This window comes from Lethenteron reissneri, chromosome 65 (genome assembly GCF_015708825.2).
Source record: "Lethenteron reissneri isolate LAM-NWPU_2019-01 chromosome 65, ASM1570882v1, whole genome shotgun sequence".
NCBI lineage: Eukaryota > Metazoa > Chordata > Hyperoartia > Petromyzontiformes > Petromyzontidae > Lethenteron > Lethenteron reissneri.
In genome coordinates, this window is record NC_083843.1 from 7,904,640 (window position 1) to 7,927,062 (window position 22,423).

The following is a 22,423-nucleotide window of genomic DNA, read 5'->3' on the forward strand; positions in this document are numbered from 1 at the left end:
ACACATACAGACACAACACATACAGACACACCACATACAGACACATACAGACACACACATACAGACACACACAATACAGGCACACTCACATACAGACACACTCACATACAGGCACACACACATACAGGCACACACTCTTACATACAAGCACATACGTACTCACATACAGCCACGCACTCACAGACACACACACATACAGGCACACACACATACATACAGGCACAAACTCACATACAGGGACACATTCACATTCAGGCACGCACTCATATACAGGAACTCATTCTTACATACAGGCACACACATACGGACACACACTCACAGGTACACATATACAGGCACATGCTCACATAGAGGAAGACACACATACAGGCACACACACACTCGCCTACAGGCACACACACTCGCTTACAGGCACACACACTCACTCGCTTACAGACACACACACTCGCTTACAGGCACACACACTCGCTTACAGGTACACACACACTCGCTTACAGGCACACACACACTCGCTTACAGGCACACACACTCGCTTACAGACACACACACACTCACTTACAGACACACACACACACTCGCTTACAGGCACACACACACACTCGCTTACAGGCACCCACACACTCGCTTACAGGCACGCACACACAGGCACACACACACACACTCGCTTACAGGCACACACACACTCGCTTACAGGCACACACCACACACACTCGCTTACAGGCACACACACACACTCGCTTACAGGCACACACACACAGGCACACACACACACTCGCTTACAGGCACACACACACTCGTTTACAGGCACACACACACACTCGCTTACAGACACACACACACTCGCTTACAGGCACACACACACACTCGCTTACAGGCACACACACACTCGCTTACAGGCACACACACACACTCGCTTACAGACACACACACACACTCGCTTACAGGCACACACACACACTCGCGTACAGGCACACACACACACTCGCTTACAGGCACACACACACTCGCTTACAGGCACACACACACAGGCACACACACACTCGCTTACAGGCACACACACACTCGCTTACACGCACACACACACTCGCTTACACGCACACACACACTCGCTTACAGGCACACACACACACTCGCTTACAGGCACACACACACACTCGCTACAGGCACACACACACTCGCTTACAGGCACACACACACTCGCTTACAGGCACACACACACTCGCTTACAGGCACACACACACTCGCTTACACGCACACACACACTCGCTTACACGCACACACACACTCGCTTACACGCACACACACACTCGCTTACAGGCACACACACACACTCGCTTACAGGCACACACACACACTCGCTTACAGGCACACACACACACTCGCTTACAGCACACACACCTCGCTTACAGGCACACACACACTCGCTTACAGGCACACACACACTCGCTTACAGGCACACACACACACTCGCTTACACGCACACACACACTCGCTTACAGGCACACACACACTCGCTTACACGCACACACACACTCGCTTACACGCACACACACACTCGCTTACAGGCACACACACACACTCGCTTACAGGCACACACACACACTCGCTTACAGGCACACACACACACTCGCTTACAGGCACACACACACTCGCTTACAGGCACACACACACTCGCTTACAGGCACACACACACACTCGCTTACACGCACACACACACTCGCTTACAGGCACACACACACACTCGCTTACACGCACACACACACTCGCTTACAGGCACACACACACACTCGCTTACAGGCACACACACACACACTCGCTTACAGGCTGCTGCTGTGCTGCAGGGCACCAGCGTGATTTCCCCGGGGTTCCACATCGGCTCGGTGATGGCGCTCGCCGGGATGATCGCCAAGAAGTCGGCGGTGGGCCTCCTGCAGGCCCACCCCTGCGCCTACGCCCTCACGTTCGGTCTCGTCGCCACCAAGATCACCTGCAAACTCGTGGTGACGGGCACGGGGACACTCACGGAGACACACAGAGACGCACAGAGACACTGACAGACACACTGAGACACACGGAGACACACGGAAATACATAGAGACACACAGAGACGCACACAGAGACGCACACAGACACACAGAGACACTGACAGACACACGGAGACACATGCACAGAGACACACGGAGACACATGCACAGAGACACACGGAAATACATAGAGACACACAGAGACGCACACAGACACACAGAGACACTGACAGACACACGGAGACACACGGAAATACATAGAGACACACGGAGACACACGGAGACACACGGAGACACACGGAGACACTGACAGACACACGGAGACACATGCACAGAGACTCACGGAAATACATAGAGACACACGGAGACGCACACAGACACTCACAGACACTCACAACACTCACAGACACAGACACATGGAGATACATGGAGATCCACACAGAGACACATGGAGACACGGAGACACACAGAGATACACACAGAGATACACAGACACACAGACACATGCACGGACACACGCACGGACACACACGCAGAGACACACACAAAAATGCAAGCGTGGAGACACACTCACAGAGATACACGGAGATACACACAGAGACACACAGACACGTGCGGACACACAGAGATACACGGAGATACACGGAGATACACAAATACATATCCTCCAGATTAATGCGGTTGGCTACGTAGGGTGCCAAAGAAGTTAAAAACACATACACACACAGAGACCCACAGACACCCAGACCCATAGAGACCCATAGCAACCCACAGAGACACCCATAGACACCCACAGAGACCCACAGAGACCCACAGAGACCCAATGATACCCACAGATTGGCACGGTTGGCTACGTACGGTGGTACAAAAGACGTTCAACACACACACACACACAAAGACACATCCCCGTGTAGCATGAACAGACTGTAGGGGCAAGTGCTGTTAGCGAACACCTATGAAGGCCGGAACGGCACACGAGGGGGTGGGTGACCAGCATCACGCCCGGCTGCCTTTGTGTTTCCCTAGTGGCGATGTTTACACACCGCACCAGGTACTCATTTGAGGTTGAGTCGACCTAGGGTAGGCCCAGGACCGGTTCGTACAATCGCCACCGATGTTGGCCGTGAGCGGGAATCGAACTCGGGTCACCGGGTTCGTAGTACGGCATAGCGCTAACCGCTACACTACCGCTCCCCACGGAACAGAGGTCGCAAACGGGTTTTGATTCCTTACCCGTACCCGGCCGCACCAGGGTCGCAAACGGGTACCCGTACCCTACCCGTACCCGGCCGGGTACGGGTAGGGTACAGGTATCGGGTACCCGATTGCGACCTCTGGGGTGAAGCCATGTTGCAGGCGCGGGTGGGTTGATTCTAGGAACTTGAATTGTGAGAAGAGACAAGACGTTGGGAAATGAGTGACAAACGGTGACTCACCAGTGACTCACGGCCTACCCTACCCATACCCGGCCGGGTACGGGTAGCCGGGTATCTGGTAGGGTACGGGTATCGGGTACCCGGTTGTGACTTCTGCCACGGAGGTACACAGACGTACGGAGACACGCGCGCACACAAACGCGTGCGGAGATACAACAACAACAATAACATCGCCCGCCTCTCACCACTAAGTGGCGTTGAAGTCACCACGGCGCCTGTGCCAGGCGAAGTGCACTTTGAGGCCACGTGAAATTGTCGAAGGCTCGTTGACAAGAGGTCACGGGATAGACCCTGCAAGTGCCATGGGTTGACTGACTGAGATGACCGGTAGATGCACCACCAGCTGTACCCCCCTACTGTGCTAACTTGATGCATTTTATCTGCCCGACGCTCCGCTCGCTGTTGTGAGCGTCGCTCCTCTGCCCTCCATTGTTGCTAGAGGGTGACTGCCTCCAACTGCCCAGTAGCCTCAAGGTGCATCTAGCTTGGCACTGCCCAGTAGCAGCGTCCTTCATGAGCCTCCTCCACAGAGCCCGATCTTGACACGGCCAGTGTCAAGTCCACTCAGCTCCCATGCCCTCCCGTACCGCATCAGCTCCATCTCCTCTCCAGCCTGTGCCGTGCCCGTTTAGCTCCCTCTGTCCGGCCAAACAGAAGCCGCTTGGGGAATGTGGTAGCTGGGCATGTGCGCAACGTGACCCATGAACCCTCGCGCACAATCGATATTGAAAACTAATTTCTTTAGAACTGCTGTTTGTGTTTGGTTTGTTGTCATTCCACACCTCCGATTATTACAGTTGCCTACGTACAGTGTGAAAGAAGTTCAACGTACATACATAAATACACAGAAGCCCACAGACAGCCAGATCCACAGAGACACCCACAGAGACACCCACAGAGACACCCACAGAGACATCCACAGAGACACACAGAGACACCCACAGAGACACCCACAGAGACACCCACAGAGACACCCACAGAGACACCCACAGAGACACCCACAGAGACACACACAGAGACACACACAGAGATACTTACAGAGACACACACAGAGACACCCACAGAGACACCCACAGAGACACCCACAGAGACACCCACAGAGACACCCACAGAGACACCCACAGAGACACACACAGAGACACCCACAGAGACACCCACAGAGACACCCACAGAGACACCCACAGAGACACCCACAGAGACACCCACAGAGACACCCACAGAGACACCCACAGAGACACCCACAGAGACACCCACAGAGACATACAGAGACCTACAGAGACCCACAGATTAGCACAGCTGGCTACGTACGGTGCGAAAGAACTTCAACATACGTACATACACAGAGATCCACAGACACCCAGACCCATAGAGACCCACAGGGACTCCCATAGAGACACATCCATAGAGACCTACAGAGACCCACAGATTATCACGGTTGGCAACATTGTACATCCACACACAGAGACGCACCACTCGCCGCACCGATGATGATGCTCTTACTGTTGGCTCACCACTCTCTCACTTCCCTCCCCTCACCACCCCCACCCATCACCACCCCTCCCCTCACCCGTGACGCTCACTCTAAGTTGTATTGTTGTTGTTTGACTTGCATCCCACTGGCATTTTTGCACGCAGCGTTGGTGTACACGGTGCTTTTTCTGCAACAATATTTAGCTGTCTTTTCTTGGATTTTCTGTTTGCACCTAGTCACATATTCACTTTAAGATGTTTTTTTTCATGTTTTTGTGTTTGTTGCGGTTGCACCCGATTCAAGAGCCGAATGGCTCACAGGGCTATATACCTAATACTTAAACTTGAACTCCCCCCCCAGGTGGCCCACATGACCCGCACGGAGATGTTCCTGTTGGACTCGGCATTCATGGGTCCAGGCCTCCTCTTCCTGGACCAGTACTTCAACAGCGTGCTGTGTGAACTCCTCGTGCTGTGCCTGGCGCTGGTGAATAGATGCACACACAGAGAGAGACACGTAGAGAGAGAGACAGACAGACACGGACACACAGACACGTAGAGAGAGAGAGAGAGACAGACAGACAGACACACAGCATGCTGTGTGAACTCCTCGTCCTGTGCCTGGCACTGGTGAACAGCCGCACACAGACACACAGAGAGACTAGGACACAGAGAGAGAGACGCAGAGAGAGAGACACAGACAGACACACACAGCGTGCTGTGTGAACTCCTTGTGCTGTGCCTGGCACTGGTGAACAGATGCACAGAGACACGCAGAGAGACTAGGACACACAGAGAAACACAGAGAGAGACGCAGAGAGAGAGACACACAGGCAGACACAGACACACAGAGAAACACAGAGACATGCAGAGAGAGACACACAGACAAACACTGACACAGAGACACGCAGAGAGACTAGGACACACAGAGAGAGACACGGAGAGAGAGAGCCAGACAGACACGGACACACAGAGAAACACAGAGAGAGAGACACGAGGAGAGAGAGAGACACAGACAAACACTGACACAGAGACACGCAGAGAGAGAGACACAGAGAGAGAGAGAGACACAGACAGACACGGACACACAGAGAAATTCAGAGTAAGACACGCGGAGAGAGACACAGGCAGACACCGACACAGAGACACACAGAGAGAGATACACAGACAGACACACACACAGCGTGCTGTGTGAACTCCTCGTGCTGTGCCTGGCACTGGTGAACAGACGCACACAGACATACGGACACAGACAGAGACACAGACACACACGGACACACAGAGACACACAGAGAGAGAGAGACACAGACAGACACGGACACACAGAGAAACAGAAAGAGAGAGACACGTGGAGAGAGAGAGATACAGACAAACACTGACACAGAGACACGCAGAGAGAGAGATACACAGAGAAACACACAGACACAGACAGAGACACAGAGAGAGAGACACAGACAGAGACACACACACAGCATGCAGTGTGAACTACTCCTGCTGTGCCTGGCACTGGTGAACAGATTCCACAGACAGACACAGATATGGTCAAAGAGACAGACAGACACATAGAGACGGTGTGCTGAGTTGGACCCTCCCTGTACTTCTTCTTGGTTCTTTCGGTAAAGTCACGTAGAAGGGAAGTAATAAAATAATAAAAATAAAACATAATAAAATAAAATAATTCTCACGACGTTTCGGCTACAACGCAAGCAGCCGTCCTCAGGTGAAGAATGAGACAATGCCAAGCTAGGAGCTTATATCCCTGTACTCTCTGCTGATGCCTGTACTCTCTGCTGATGCCTGCACTTTCTGCTGATGCCTATACTCTCTGTTGATGCCTGCACTCTCTGTTGACGCCTGCACTCTCTGGTGTGATGCCTGTACTCTCTGTTGATGCCTGTACTCTCTGCTGATGCCTGTACTCTCTATTGATGCCTGCACTCTCTGTTGATGCCTGCACTCTCTGCTGATGCCTGTACTCTCTGCTGATGCCTGCACTCTCTGTTGATGCCTGCACTCTCTGTTGATGCCTGTACTCTCTGCTGATGCCTGTACTATCTGTTGATGTCTGTACTCTCTGCTGATGCCTGCACTTTCTGTTGATGCCTGTACTATCTGTTGATGTCTGCACTCTCTGCTGATGCCTGCACTCTCTGTTGATGCCTGCACTCTCTGTTGATGCCTGCACTCTCTGCTGATGCCTGCACTCTCTGCTGATGCCTGCACTCTCTGCTGATGCCTGTGCTCTCTGTTGATGCCTGTACTCTCTGCTGATGCCTGCACTCTCTGTTGATGCCTGTACTCTCTGTTGATGCCTGTACTCTCTGTTGATGCCTGCACTCTCTGCTGATGCCTGCACTCTCTGTTGATGCCTGTACTCTCTGTTGATGCCTGTACTCTCTGTTGATGCCTGCACTCTCTGTTGATGCCTGTACTCTCTGTTGATGCCTGCACTCTCTGTTGATGCCTGCACTCTCTGTTGATGCCTGCACTCTCTGTTGATGCCTGTACTCTCTGTTGATGCCTGTACTCTCTGTTGATGCCTGTACTCTCTGTTGATGCCTGTACTCTCTGTTGATGCCTGCACTCTCTGTTGATGCCTGCACTCTCTGTTGATGCCTGTACTCTCTGCTGATGCCTGCACTCTCTGTTGATGCCTGTACTCTCTGTTGATGCCTGTACTCTCTGTTGATGCCTGCACTCTCTGCTGATGCCTGTACTCTCTGCTGATGCCTGCACTCTCTGTTGATGCCTGTACTCTCTGTTGATGCCTGCACTCTCTGTTGATGCCTGTACTCTCTGTTGATGCCTGTACTCTCTGTTGATGCCTGTACTCTCTGCTGATGCCTGCACTCTCTGTTGATGCCTGTACTCTCTGTTGATGCCTGCACTCTCTGTTGATGCCTGTACTCTCTGCTGATGCCTGTATTCTCTGCTGATGCCTGTACTCTCTGCTGATGCCTGCACTCTCTGTTGATGCCTGTATTCTCTGCTGATGCCTGCACTCTCTGTTGATGCCTGCACTCTCTGTTGATGCCTGTACTCTCTGTTGATGCCTGCACTCTCTGCTGATGCCTGCACTCTCTGTTGATGCCTGCACTCTCTGTTGATGCCTGTACTCTCTGTTGATGCCTGCACTCTCTGTTGATGCCTGTACTCTCTGCTGATGCCTGTATTCTCTGCTGATGCCTGTACTCTCTGCTGATACCTGTACTCTCTGCTGATGCCTGCACTCTCTGCTGATGCCTGCACTCTCTGCTGATGCCTGTGCTCTCTGCTGATGCCTGCACTCTCTGTTGATGCCTGTACTCTCTGCTGATGCCTGCACTCTCTGTTGATGCCTGTACTCTCTGTTGATGCCTGCACTCTCTGTTGATGCCTGCACTCTCTGTTGATGCCTGCACTCTCTGTTGATGCCTGTACTCTCTGCTGATGCCTGTACTCTCTGTTGATGCCTGCACTCTCTGTTGATGCCTGCACTCTCTGCTGATGCCTGCACTCTCTGTTGATGCCTGTACTCTCTGTTGATGCCTGCACTCTCTGTTGATGCCTGTACTCTCTGCTGATGCCTGCACTCTCTGCTGATGCCTGTACTCTCTGCTGATGCCTGCACTCTCTGTTGATGCCTGTACTCACTGCTGATGCCTGTACGCTCTGGTGTGATGCCTGTACTCTCTGCTGATGCCTGCACTCACTGCTGATGCCTGTACTCTCTGTTGATGCCTGTACTCTCTGCTGATGCCTGTACTCTCTGCTGATGCCTGCACTGTCTGCTCATGCCTGCACTCTCTGGTGTGATGCCTGTACTCTCTGCTGATGCCTGCACTCTCTGCTGATGCCTGTACTCTCTGCTGATGCCTGCACTCTCTGCTGATGCCTGTACTCTCTGTTGATGCCTGTACTCTCTGTTGATGCCTGCACTCTCTGCTGATGCCTGTACTCTCTGTTGATGCCTGCACTCTCTGTTGATGCCTGCACTCTCTGTTGATGCCTGTACTCTCTGCTGATGCCTGTACTCTCTGCTGATGCCTGTACTCTCTGTTGATGCCTGTACTCTCTGCTGATGCCTGTACTCTCTGCTGATGCCTGTACTCTCTGCTTATGCCTGTACTCTCTGTTGATGCCTGCACTCTCTGCTGATGCCTGCACTCTCTGTTGATGCCTGTACTCTCTGCTGATGCCTGCACTCTCTGTTGATGCCTGTACTCTCTGTTGATGCCTGCACTCTCTGTTGATGCTTGCACTCTCTGTTGATGCCTGCACTCTCTGTTGATGCCTGTACTTTCTGCTGATGCCTGTACTCTCTGTTGATGCCTGTACTCTCTGTTGATGCCTGTACTCTCTGTTGATGCCTGCACTCTCTGTTGATGCCTGTACTCTCTGCTGATGCCTGTATTCTCTGCTGATGCCTGTACTCTCTGCTGATGCCTGTACTCTCTGCTGATGCCTGCACTCTCTGCTGATGCCTGCACTCTCTGCTGATGCCTGTGCTCTCTGCTGATGCCTGCACTCTCTGTTGATGCCTGTACTCTCTGCTGATGCCTGCACTCTCTGTTGATGCCTGCACTCTCTGTTGATGCCTGTACTCTCTGTTGATGCCTGCACTCTCTGTTGATGCCTGCACTCTCTGTTGATGCCTGCACTCTCTGTTGATGCCTGCACTCTCTGCTGATGCCTGTACTCTCTGTTGATGCCTGCACTCTCTGCTGATGCCTGCACTCTCTGCTGATGCCTGCACTCTCTGCTGATGCCTGCACTCTCTGCTGATGCCTGTACTCTCTGCTGATGCCTGCACTCTCTGCTGATGCCTGCACTCTCTGCTGATGCCTGTACTCTCTGCTGATGCCTGCACTCTCTGCTGATGCCTGCACTCTCTGCTGATGCCTGCACTCTCTGCTGATGCCTGTACTGTCTGGTGTGATGCCTGCACTCTCTGCTGATGCCTGTACTGTCTGGTGTGATGCCTGCACTCTCTGTTGATGTCTGTACTCTCTCCTGATGCCTGCACTCTCTGCTGATGCCTGCACTCTCTGTTGATGCCTGCACTCTCTGTTGATGCCTGCACTCTCTGCTGATGCCTGCACTCTCTGCTGATGCCTGCACTCTCTGCTGATGCCTGCACTCTCTGCTGATGCCTGTACTGTCTGGTGTGATGCCTGCACTCTCTGCTGATGCCTGTACTCTCTGTTGATGCCTGCACTCTCTGCTGATGCCTGTACTCTCTGCTGATGCCTGCACTCTCTGCTGATGCCTGCACTCTCTGCTGATGCCTGTACTCTCTGCTGATGCCTGCACTCTCTGCTGATGCCTGCACTCTCTGCTGATGCCTGTACTCTCTGCTGATGCCTGCACTCTCTGCTGATGCCTGCACTCTCTGCTGATGCCTGCACTCTCTGCTGATGCCTGTACTGTCTGGTGTGATGCCTGCACTCTCTGCTGATGCCTGCACTCTCTGCTGATGCCTGTACTGTCTGGTGTGACGCCCGCAGGTGCTCTCCTGCTACGACCTGGCGCGCTATTGTGTGGGCGCGTGGCTGCAGGTGGCCGCCCACCTCCACGGCTCTGTGATGGTGGTGGCTCCGCCCAAGCCCGCGTCGCGACACCGCGACACGGCCAGACAACAACAACAACAACCACCTCTTTACAAACAACAACCACAACAATCACCACCACCACCGTACAAACACAGCTCCCAGCAGTGAACACAGAGGGCATTGGGTCTCGGGGTCAGAGTCTTGAGACCGGGTCTCAGGGTCACAGCGTCTAGAGTTGAGACCGGGTCTCAGGATCAGTGTCTTGAGTTGAGACCGGGTCTCAAGGTCAATGTCCTGAGTAGAGACTGGGTCTCAGGGTCACAGTGTCTTGAGTTGAGATCGGGTCTCAGGGTCAGCGTCTAGAGTTGAGACCGGGTCTCAGGGTCAGAGTCTAGAGTTGAGACCGGGTCTCAGGATTAATGTCCTGAGTTGAGACCGGGTCTCAGGGTCAGAGTGTCTAGAGTAGAGACCGGGTCTCAGGGTCAGAGTCTAGAGTAGAAACCGGGTCTCAGGATCAGTGTCCTGAGTAGAGACCGGGTCTCAGGATCAGTGTCTTGAGACCGGGTCTCAGGGTCAGAGTCTAGAGTTGAGACCGGGTCTCAGGATCAGTGTCTTGAGACCGGGTCTCAGGGTCAGAGTCTAGAGTAGAAATCGGGTCTCAGGGTCAGAGTCTAGAGTAGAAACCGGGTCTCAGGATCAGTGCCCTGAGTAGAGACCGGGTCTCAGGGTCAGTGTCTTGAGACCGGGTCTCAGGGTCAGTGTCTTGAGACCGGGTCTCAGGATCAGTGTCTTGAGACCGGGTCTCAGGGTCAGTATCTAGAGTTTAGATGGAGTGTTGGTGTCGTTGTGTTTCCCAATCCCTTTGTATCAGTGGGTGCACAGATGGAGTGGCCCTGTAGGGTAACGTTTTAAGCGTTTGAAAAGCGTGTGCACCTCTTCCTCATGAAGCACTTTTCGTTCGGAATAAAAAAAAACGGGAGTAAAAAAGCTAAATATCAGCCACCTTGGCGTATTAACAATAATAGCAATCGCAAAAATAATATCGTCCCCTAATCTATCCTAGACTTTTTTTCCGAGGGGGTCCTGTTTGGCCAGATCGTGGATTCGACGCTGACCCTGATGCCTGCTGTATATTTGGAGTTTGCGTGTTTCCCCCCGTGATCGTGATCACGTGGATTTTTCTCCGGGTCCTTTGGTTTTTCCCTCCACATTTAGAATCAACAGCACGCGTTTATAGAGTGATTTGGCTGCAATACATTTCCACGTCATGAGCCACTTCGTTGAGCTGTCATTTGTGGGCAGTTCGCTTATATAACTCAGTGGGCCTTACCTGGTAAAATACAAAAAGTTTATAACATTTTAAATATTGACAATCGTGAACGAAATGGGATTTGCCTACTACTGGAGCATTAGAATGCACTGTCAGAATTCCTTGGGACTTATGGGATGTGTAATAACACATACGGGGCCGTCCATAAATGACGTCACGCACCTGGGGGGTGGGGGGGGTCAGACATTTGTGATGTGTGACGGGGGGGTTTGAGAAATGTGACGTCACATCAAAATGCGCAACTTTAAATAAATATAGACAACACGTTCTACTTAATTAAATAGACTTTGTAATAAATGTTTTCTCCTACAACATCAGAGTGCAGCGCCGCATTAAATACGCACTACAATGACAATAGTTTAAAGCAATTTGAAGCATTTTTTGGGGGGGGTGGGGGCAGAGCTTTGTGACGTCATATTTGAGGGGGGGGTCTGACTTTTTGTGACGCCGTGTGACGACGGGGGGGGGGGGGGGGTCAAAAAACGTTCAAAATCGCGTGATGTCATTTATGGACGGCCCCTACCATGAAAAGTTGTCACTTTGTTGTGCTGCCATCATCATTTGTGATGGCCAGGTCGTTTCTGCAAAGGAACCACATAGCAGTCTCAGCAGGGCCTTACACACACCTGGTGTAAACAAAACAAACAAGTTGTTGTTACTAATGGCCATGTCACGGGCGCCTTGACAACATTCTGACATGCTGGGTTTAAGCCCTGGGCCTGGTTGTCGTCTCTTGACGAGGTTTATGATGTCCCCTGAGCAAAGTATCTCACAAGGCCTCGGTGCAAACCCCAATTGTCGGTTCTAGATTTGAAGCTTTCGTGACTGCAAGGATTCATACTCTTAGGTTTTTTCCGGTCAAGTCACGTAGGTAAAAAATAAAAGTTAATAAAAGTAATAATGGAAATAAAATAATAAATCACGACGTTTCGGAGGCAACACAAGTCTCCGTCATCAGGTGGGACCGTCACAGCTGTTGTGCTATATCATCATTGTGATCCCACCTGATGACGGAGACTTGTGTTGCTTCCGAAACGTCGTGATTTATTATTTTATTTTATTTCCATTATTACTCTGTTTCGCTCTCTGGCTTTCTGTCTGTCTTTCTCTATGTCTATGTCTTTGTGTCTCTGTCTCTCTCTTTGTCTATGTCTTTGTGTCTCTCTGTCTGTCTCTCTCTTTGTCTATGTCTTTGTCTCTCTGTCTCTCTCTGTCTTGCTCCCTCTATTTGGCTCTCTGGCTTTTTGTCTCTTTCTCTCTCTTTGTGTATGTCTTGGTGTGTCTCTGTCTCTCTCTGTCTCGCTCTCTCTGCTTGTCTTTCTTCGTATCTCTCTGTCATTCTCTGTCTCTGTCCAAGTTGCCGTGGGGGATTGTGGGCACAAACCCATCGTACGGCGCTCCGGAATGTATCCGACAGAAGTTACCTCCACAACTGGTCACACGAAATGACAAAAGGAGGATCCCTCTTCCTGCCCCCCACCCCCCCCATGTGTTGCGTTTTCTAACAGTCTGTTGGGGCGAGTGCTGTTAGCGAGAGGAGGCTGGAACCACCTGTGGCACAGCCGTGTGGCGGAGGTGTGGCCAGAAAACCACACCCACCCGGCCACCTTTGACTCCCCCTGCCAAGTGGCGATGTTTACTACCACCACTACTACTATTTCGACACACCGCTACCCCAGGTACTCGTTGAAGGCCTGAGACGACTCAGGGGTGGGGAAAGCCCCAAAAACGCTGGTTAGATATTGGCTCTCATCTTCTTGGTTATTTCGGTAAAGTCACGTAGAAGGGAAATAATAAAATAATAAAAATGAAACGATTAAATAATTCTCACGATGTTTTGGCCACAACGCAAGCAGCCGTCCTCAGGTGAAGAACATGTCTGTCGTCTGAATGAAACACCACCACGCTGTCTCCCCGACAGACCTGGTCTTCACCTGAGGACGGCTGCTTGCGTTGTGGCCGAAACGTCGTGAGAATTTCGATTTAAAGCTTTCGTGACTGCAGGGATTCATCTTCTTGGTTCTTTCGGTAAAGTCACGTAGAAGGGAAGTAATAAAATAATAAAAATAAAACATAAAATAAAATATTTTATTTTATGTTTTATTTTTATTATTTTGACTTTACCGAAAGAACCAAGAAGTCGTCAGAATTATTTTATTATGTTTTATTTTTATTATTTCCCTTATACGTGACGTTACCGAAAGAACCAAGAAGATGAATCCCTGCAGTCACGAAAGCTTTAAATCGAAAAATAGATATTGGCTCTCGCCGTGAATCAGACACTCGGCAGTGGAGGTGCGGGGGGGTAGATCTTTGCCGGGCTTCGTAGAGGGATGGTGGGGAGGGGTGCATTGCTAACTGCTGCACCACCGCTCCGCTGCCACACAAACCCACGGGCAGAGAGAAGGGAGAGTGTCGGAGGCGTGGGGTGGGTGGAGGGAATGCTTCGTATGTGTGCTCCTTACGGTCCAGAGGAGTAAGTTCGGTATCAGAACTCGGACCCCGTGTCTCTGCATGTTGCATGTGCGTTGGACTTCTTTTGCACCGTGCGTACCTAACCGTGCTAATCTATGGACCTCTGTGGGTCTCCTATGGGTCTGGGTGTCCTTGGGTCTGTGTGTGTGTTGGACTTTTTTTGCACCGTGCATTGCCAAGCGTGCTAATCTGTGGACCTCTGTGGGTCTTCTATGGGTCTGGGTGTCCTTGGGTCTGTGTGTGTTGGACTTTTTTTGCACCGTGCATTGCCAAGCATTCTAATCTGTGGGATCTCTGTGGGTCTACTATGGGTCTGGGTGTGTGTTGGACTTCTTTTGCACCGTACGTTGCCAACCTCGCTAATCGGAGGTGGTCACCCCTTGTCCTATTCCGAGATGTCTGCAAGTCGCAGCGGTTGTGGGTGGTGGTGGGTCCGTCTGCCCCGTTCGCCGTCTCATCTCAGAACCGCGCAAAATGGGCACGGCATCGATTTTACGTAGAGCGAGGCGTAGCGGTAGCAACAGCGCCGCTGTTTTTCTCAAGACTTCGTTACTTACCGCGTGAGAACCGTAGCGCCGCGACTGCCACCACTCTCCACTTACAGCCGACGCTAAAAACCAGCTCCACACACGCACGTTACCTCCTCAAGGCCCCTTTTGGCCTGCAAAGCCGTGGGATAGGCCAACGGGACTCACCGCGGCGTTCTCTGTAGCGACGACGTCAACTTCGTAACGCTGCGCCGCCGCATTGGGACTTGCTTCTCGCTCTCGCGCAGAGAGAGAGTGGGTGGGAGGCAGGGGGTGTTGGAGGTCGACTTGGAGGCACATGGAGGACCCCCCATTCCCTTACCGGACATCTTTGGGGGAAAAAAAACTAAGATTCGTAGCTTATTGGATTTCCTCCAGGATAAATAAAGATTCTGAACAACGGACGAGCGGGGAAGGTGGCAGCAGCCGCGCCGATCAGCCGGCGCTACCGACGATCGCCCCCGAGCTCTGCGGTTCTCTACATGTTGAAGGCGTTTTCGGCCCAATTAACGAGTGTTTGTGTGTGTGGAGACGCGGAGCAGAGTTTTGCTCGCGTGCGGCTGTTATCGTGGCAGATTTTCAGCATGGCGGTGGTGAGTTTTGATGAGTTGCCTCGCTCTTCCCGTCTACCGATCACGCGCGGTCGTGTGTGTGTGTGTGTGCGACTCGCCGGTTGGTTTAACGCGTGCCGGGTCGTTTAAGCGATCGAGTTTGTTAATCTGACGGATTGTTTTTGAATGCGAACGATGAATTAAAGTTATATTTTTGGTTAATTAAAAATAAAAAAAATCTGTTAACCCCCCCGGGGGAGAGCCTCGCAAAGTCTCTGAGGATTTTAATTGTTTTGGTGGTTTGTTCAAGAGGTTCCTCGTGACAATGGGATTCAGGGCCACATTTCCTGGTGTCGCGTCTCCTCTCTCTTGGGAGAATCTAGCGTGTGACGAAAAAAAAAGTATTGGCTGCTGTGCGAACGTGAATCGGACGGAGACGCGGCAACGTCGGCCGGTGGCCGCGAAGATGGTGACGAGACTGCGGGTGGATTAACCCTTTCCCGTTGGGACGACGTACTATGCGCACGTCATTGGATCAGGATCGGAGAGAAAAAACTATTGGTACCGAGACTCCCACAAGGCCATGTGAGGGAGGGCATGCGCCACAGTTTGGCACCGGCTATTGTAGAGTTTGGTGGTCATGTCGCTATGGTTCGCTGTGGTGACGTCTTCATGAAAACAACGGCGATACTACTACCCCTCTCTAAATTAAATTGATGCTGAGCCGCTTTTGCGCGTTCCGAGATTCGGCAGCGAATGGGGACACCCACCACCCTGCAACTTGCAGACATCTTGGGACGGGAAAGGGTAAAGTCTGTTCCATACAGGTGAAGTGTCAACGATTCAGAGACAGTTTCTAGAAGGCACCTTTATTAACTTTCACATTCCCGTCCACACACTCTCCACAGTAGCTCAGCCTCGCCTGTACACAACACTAGCCGCCTAACACTGACGGCGCCGACTGAGATAGCCAACCACTATCCTTCGTAGCGCAATATCTCGCGGAGATGATTCGCGATGATACTCTTAGTTTTTTCGGTAAAGTCACCAGCGTGACTTTACCAAAAAAACTAAGAGTATGAATCCTTGCAGTCACGAAAGCTTCAAATCTAGAATTAGCGATGACGGCGACGAGATGACAGCAACGGCGAGACAAGTCCATTAACAGAACCGGCAGCCTCGAGCCTCCATTCTCGGCTCCTTTTATGCTCCCAGCGTGGCCTGGCTCCGCCCTGACCGCGCCTCCTTTCTCGAACTCACGAGCAGGTTCCAGGGGCTTCCAGTTGGGGTCTTCCGTGACCATTACCCTCGTACCCCCTCTGCCAACACCCCGCGCACATCATCACCGGCATGGGTACTGTCTGTCCACCACAGTTGCTGCTGCTGTCCACCAGCCGGCGCTATTACACTACACAGGTATCGGCTGCTGCAGAGAAAACTGGGCGCCGCGGTGGCGAGGAGATGTTAGCTCCCTCGCCTGGTATGCAGGAGGTCGTGGGTTCGATCCCGACCCTGACACCTGTTGTATATTTGGAGTTTGGATGTTCCCTCTCTCTCTGTGGTGTACATGTGGATTTTCTCCGGGTCCTCAGATTACTCCACATTTATAATCGACGTCACGCATTTAGAGTACGAGAATGTCGACGGGCCTGTAGCTGCTTTACTCGAGCTCCCAGTGGAGGGCATCTAAAACTTTGACCATCGCCTCCACTGATGTCCTCTACTTCCCCCCAAAATGTGCACAGATACTACTAACTCTATTGTATGTAGGGTGTGTAGGCATATAAGCCTGTAGATACTCCTGACTATTGCATGTAGGGTGTGTAGGCATATATGCTTATAGATACTACTGTAAGGACGAATTGGACACACTTTTCTTGAGATGGTATCTTTATTAAGAAGCCACGTGCTCGCACTGAACAGGCGGAGACCACTACTGCAACAGCCCCGAGTCTCCCGTGTATTTCCCTTATATACCGTCCGAGGCCACGGCCCCATTTCCGTACCTTTTTGCTGGCTCTAGACCACTTTCGGTAAAGTCACGTAGGTAAAAAATAAAATTAAAAGTTAATAAAAGTAATAATGGAAATAAACTAAAATAATAAATCACGACGTTTCGGAGGCAACACAAGTCTCCGTCATCAGGTGGGACCGTCACAGCTAAAATTACTGCATTCATTTTAGCTGTGATGGTCCCACCTGATGACGGAGACTTGTGTTGCCTCCGAAATGTCGTGATTTATTATTTTATTTCCATTATTACTTTTATTTACTTTTAATTTTCTTTTTTACCTACGTGACTTTACCGAAAGAACCTAACAGTATGAATCCTTGCAGTCACGAAAGCTTCAAATCTAGAATCTAGACCACTTGCTCTACCAGCAGACTCCACTGTCCTCTTCCGTCACCTGGCCACGCTCTTATTCTCGATAATTCCCGTAGCCACAAGTTCATTTGTACTGCAGGTTGACTCCCATGTTATTACCTCCCGTGGCCACTAGTCCTCTCACACAGTAGGTTGACTCTACTGTGATTACACTACTAACTCTATTGTATTTAGGGTGTTTAGGCATATATGTCTACAGATACTAATGACTATCATATGTAGGGTGTGTAGGCATATATGCCTACAAAATAAGTTTCTTTTTTTGGGGTAGGGGGGTGTCAACAATTTTTGGAAACCTCTTGGATCAACTTTTTACTTCCACATCTGACGGCGGGATCCGCTTTCTAGAACTTGTTGATTCAGGCCTTCTGAAAGGCTCATAATTTAGTTGACGGACAAACAGACAAAAGCACAGACACACGGAACGTGGGGCTTTTATAATACAGGGTGTTTTAAATGGATGGACCAAATTTCAAAGCAGTATATTTCACGCTGGCAACATGTTACAATTACACAAAAAGTTACAAACCGTTTAATTAACCATTTTATTAGTACTCGATGTGCCCTCCACCTGCTGTATGGACAACATTGAGACGATAGTTGAATTCGTCCCAAACGCCTCTCTTCTCAAGTTTTCCTCTGAGGTGCGTGGTCGCCCTGTGCTCTTCCCCTTACATAAACAGCCTGTTTCCTCAAATTGTCGGTACCAACGACGAATGCTCTTTGACATTGGCGGATCAATGCCAAAACGCCGTTGAAACGCACGCTGCACCGCAATTACGGATTCAGTCTTGCTGAACTACAGAACGCAAAATGCCCCTTGTGTTGCGGAGTCGCCATCTTGCGAATGACTGAGGCTAGGGGCTGTTTGTGCGCTGGGGGAGGCATCTAGCGGTAATCATTTGAAACTCTATGCCTCGCCCTTTCAAGCGGTAAGAGTTTCATTCATGGGTGGTTTGTGGTTGCAGAGATATATCGATTTCAAATCGTGTCCATCTTTTTTAAACACCCCGTATATGTGGCTGCTCATATAAATTCCCACAACGCGATGAAGCCACTTCGTTGAGCTGCTATCATTTGTGATGGCCAGGTCGCTTCTATAAAAAAGAGCTCCACAGCTCAGTGGGGTCTTACCTGGTGAAAAAAAAAGAAATATTTTTATAGTTTTATCTCAGAACACGAGCTGGTGCCTACGCTGGAGAGTGGGACGACGCCTCCTCGCTCGTCCTCTCCGGCGTCGTCCGTTCGAGGAGCCGTGCACAGCTCACGATTCACGATTTACTTTGTGTGCAGCATTACCTCGTTATACACGAACTTCTGTGAATCCGCGATTTTGGCCCCCGCGCGAATCGCATCTGGAACCTGACTGCATCACGAGAGAGAGAAGGAGAGAAAATTACGAGAGAGAATGTGATGCGAGAAAGTGGTAAGATAATGCGATGATAAATAAAGTGATGAGAGATAAAGTGCCGAGAGGTAAAGTGATGAGAGAGAATGCGATGAGAGAGTGAGGAGGGATACAGTGATAAGAGAGAAAGTGATGAGAGACAAAGTAATGAGAGACAGGGATGAGGGATAAAGTGACGAGAGATGAAGTATTCACGAGCATTTCTAGAACGTATCTCTCGCGAATAACGGGGGAACACTTTAAAATAAAAATCCTACAATTTTATTGCAGATTGTGTTCTCGACACTATGCAATTAACAAAGATGGTCACCGCATCGCACGCTTTTCAGATGTGCTTCTGCGCCCATATATTAGGAAGCCACTGGAGCTATGCCCCTTCAAATCAAGATTAAAAATACATTTCTTTAAAATGTATTTCTATGGAACTGCTTTATGTCTTTAGGTTGTTGTCCTAACCCCCGCACCTCTGATTAGCACGGTTGGCTACGTATGGTGCCAAAGAAGTTAAACGTACACAAACACATTCCTGCGGAGGGAGCTGGTAGGAACGTTGGGTTGCTCGGTCAATGGCCTGCAGGGTCAACGGCGGCGTGGTGTATTCCGCAAATATGGCCGACTGTGAGGGCGGGCACAAGCCGGAGTGAGTAGGTTAAACGTTGAGTTTTATAAGGGCACCACGGGGTGACCAGCCCCTCCCCACCCAGCCCCACCCCTCCCACCCAGCCCCTCCCCACCCTCCCCACCCAGCCCCTCCCCACCCTCCCGACCCAGCCCCTCCCCACCCTCCCCACCCAGCCCCTCCCCACCCTCCCCACCCAGCTCCTCCCCATCCTCCCCACCCAGCCCCTCCCCACCCAGCCCCTCTCCACCCAGCCCGACCCCTCCCATTTTTGGATGCACGACGGACGGACACAATAATCCCCTGTGGGCTGGTGAAACCAGGTGGTTCCTACCAGTAATACATACATGCTGGATCACACCACGGTGATGAGCAGTGCAACAGCCCTTCATGTTGGAGAACACCCACACGGAAGCGGATATCGCAGAGATACTTCTTGAGATTCCTTAAAGTCACCGCTGGTGCACAGACACAGGCCGTAGAGAGCAGCATTTGTCTCCACTCGCACTAATGAGATTGATATTCGTTGAATTAATTTTGACAAAGTGGTAAATTTAATTTAAAGTGGGGGGCTTTTTTGTGCAGTCATTGGTGATTTCACGTTAACAAGCGTCTTACTACAGGAGTGGAAGCAGCCTTTACGAGGCCCACCGTTGTTGAGTGAGAAATCACAAGGAATGCTCTCATCAACGTGACTGAACATCGATCGTCGGTCTCCCGGTTTCCAGAGCAACAACGCAAGCCATGCTAACAGCGTTCGTTAGGGCCGAACAATGCGCCAGATAGGCCCTCGGACAAGGATCCCCCTACTGAACATTGAGGGACTCTCCCGGGTTAAGTGCGAGTACCTGGTGAACATAATGAACAAACGTAACACCGATGTCCTGACACTCCAAGAAAACCCACGTCTTGGATGCCCTATATGCCAGTCACTACCACGTCCATGAATACAACTTCATCAAGAACCATTATCACCCGAAATATGGTTTGGCCATATATATGAAGAACACCATCACAGAGTTCGACGCCTTCCCACCAACTGAAAAAGAAGCCACCTACACCACCAGCATCAAGACAGGGGAACTGCACATTACCAACGTGTACAAAGCCCGGAATTCAAAATGGCCAAAGTCAGCTCTCCCAAGTGCACCAATCCCAGCCCTCTATCTTGGTGTATTTAATAGCCACGATACTATGTGGGGCTATGCAGTAAAGCAGGCCGACGGTGAAGGCCTCACCGACCAGAACTCCACCGAAGATCCGCACCTGGTTTTCGATCCCAAGCAGCGACCGACTTTCCATTCCGCTCGCTGGCAACACGACTATAACCCGGGCCTCACCATCATTTCCAAAGATCAAAGTGGGGGTACAATTCAAGCTTTTCCGAACATCAACATAGACCCAGACCCATCACCACCCACATCGCTATTGAAACACCCGTGATTGTGTCAAAACGATTACCAAGGTGAAATCTGGTCAAAGCTGACTGGCAGCCACTAAAAGGAGGCTGTAGAGCAAGTGGTGAGACGAATTTCTGCCACGCCAAAATGCTATCACAGTTTTGTTGTCCTCCTTAATGCATCCGCCATGAAGAGCATCCCCTGAGGCTTCCGGAAAAAAACCATTCCCTGCTGGACAGAAGAGACCCATGACCTGCTCTGACAGTACAAATGGTCGGGCAGCCCACAGGTTTGAAAGGCCCTGTGAGTGCCAGTAGACTCAGCCAGACACCAACGGCGGATTGAGCGCGTTGAAGGCCATGGACTTCACACACTCCAGCCACCGTGCCTGGGCCCTACTACGATGCCTGGGTGCTGCTGATCCAAGCCAGTAGAGATGGGATCCCCCCAGAATTGCTCCCCCTAGGAGACTCCAATAGATGGCAAAACTGTACATCAAAACCAGTGGTGGCTCCTGCAAAATCTCTCAGGGGGGGCAAATGTCTGGATGATTGATAAGGATAAGGTACACGCATGCAATGAATAAATTAACAGCTTAAGCATGTAAAGGCAACTTCACTTCTTTAATATTAATGAAAAATAAAGTGACTCTTACAATACATCTTGTTTGTTTATATACTCACTATTAAAACAAACCACTCAAGTTTATTTTATTAAAGATTCTACTAGGTGGCGATAAATTATATTGTTGGATGAAACGTGCTTACGTATGATGACGTTAGCACGTATGATGACGTAAGCACGTTAGGGCGAGCCCTCCCGGAAGCCATAGAGAATGCATCGGAGCGCCCCCGTTCGAAAAAAAACATCTTTGAATGTAAGTCTATGGGGCCACTCGGGGCGATTCTCAGCCGGAGTGAAATCGCCCCAAAAGAGGCGGTACTCCACAGAACGTGACATGACGCTGATTGGACTATATCCAGAGGCTGACAGTGACGGCTAGCGTGACTCTGTGGTTCAATGACATTGGTGGTGCGTCGCCCAATCGCCCTAATGAAGAAACCGCCCCTGATCAAAACCATGAAGACCGGATGCATCCCAAAAGCATGGCGGGAGGCGATGGTCATTGTCATACCCACGGCGGGAAAGCCAACCGACGACCTTGGAGGCTATAGGCTGACAGCACTCCTGTGCACGACCTGTACACTCCTGGAACGCATCATCATCCTCCAGAGAATCATCCCCCTCGTCGAGTCGGTGATCCCT

At 50.9% G+C, this 22,423-nt stretch overlaps 1 protein-coding gene across 1 annotated transcript in view; it reads left to right on the plus strand.

Moving 5' to 3' along the window:
- Positions 1-12,197, plus strand: part of LOC133359457 (choline/ethanolaminephosphotransferase 1-like) — a 20,728-nt gene extending 8,531 nt beyond the window's left edge. Inside the window, exons 2-4 of the mRNA XM_061577873.1 lie at positions 1,824-2,000; positions 5,292-5,417; positions 10,417-12,197. Coding sequence (XP_061433857.1) covers positions 1,824-2,000; positions 5,292-5,417; positions 10,417-10,629 — 516 coding nt within the window. The 3' untranslated portion in view covers positions 10,630-12,197. The remainder of the gene's footprint in view (positions 1-1,823; positions 2,001-5,291; positions 5,418-10,416) is intronic.
- The last annotated feature ends 10,226 nt before the right edge of the window (positions 12,198-22,423 follow it).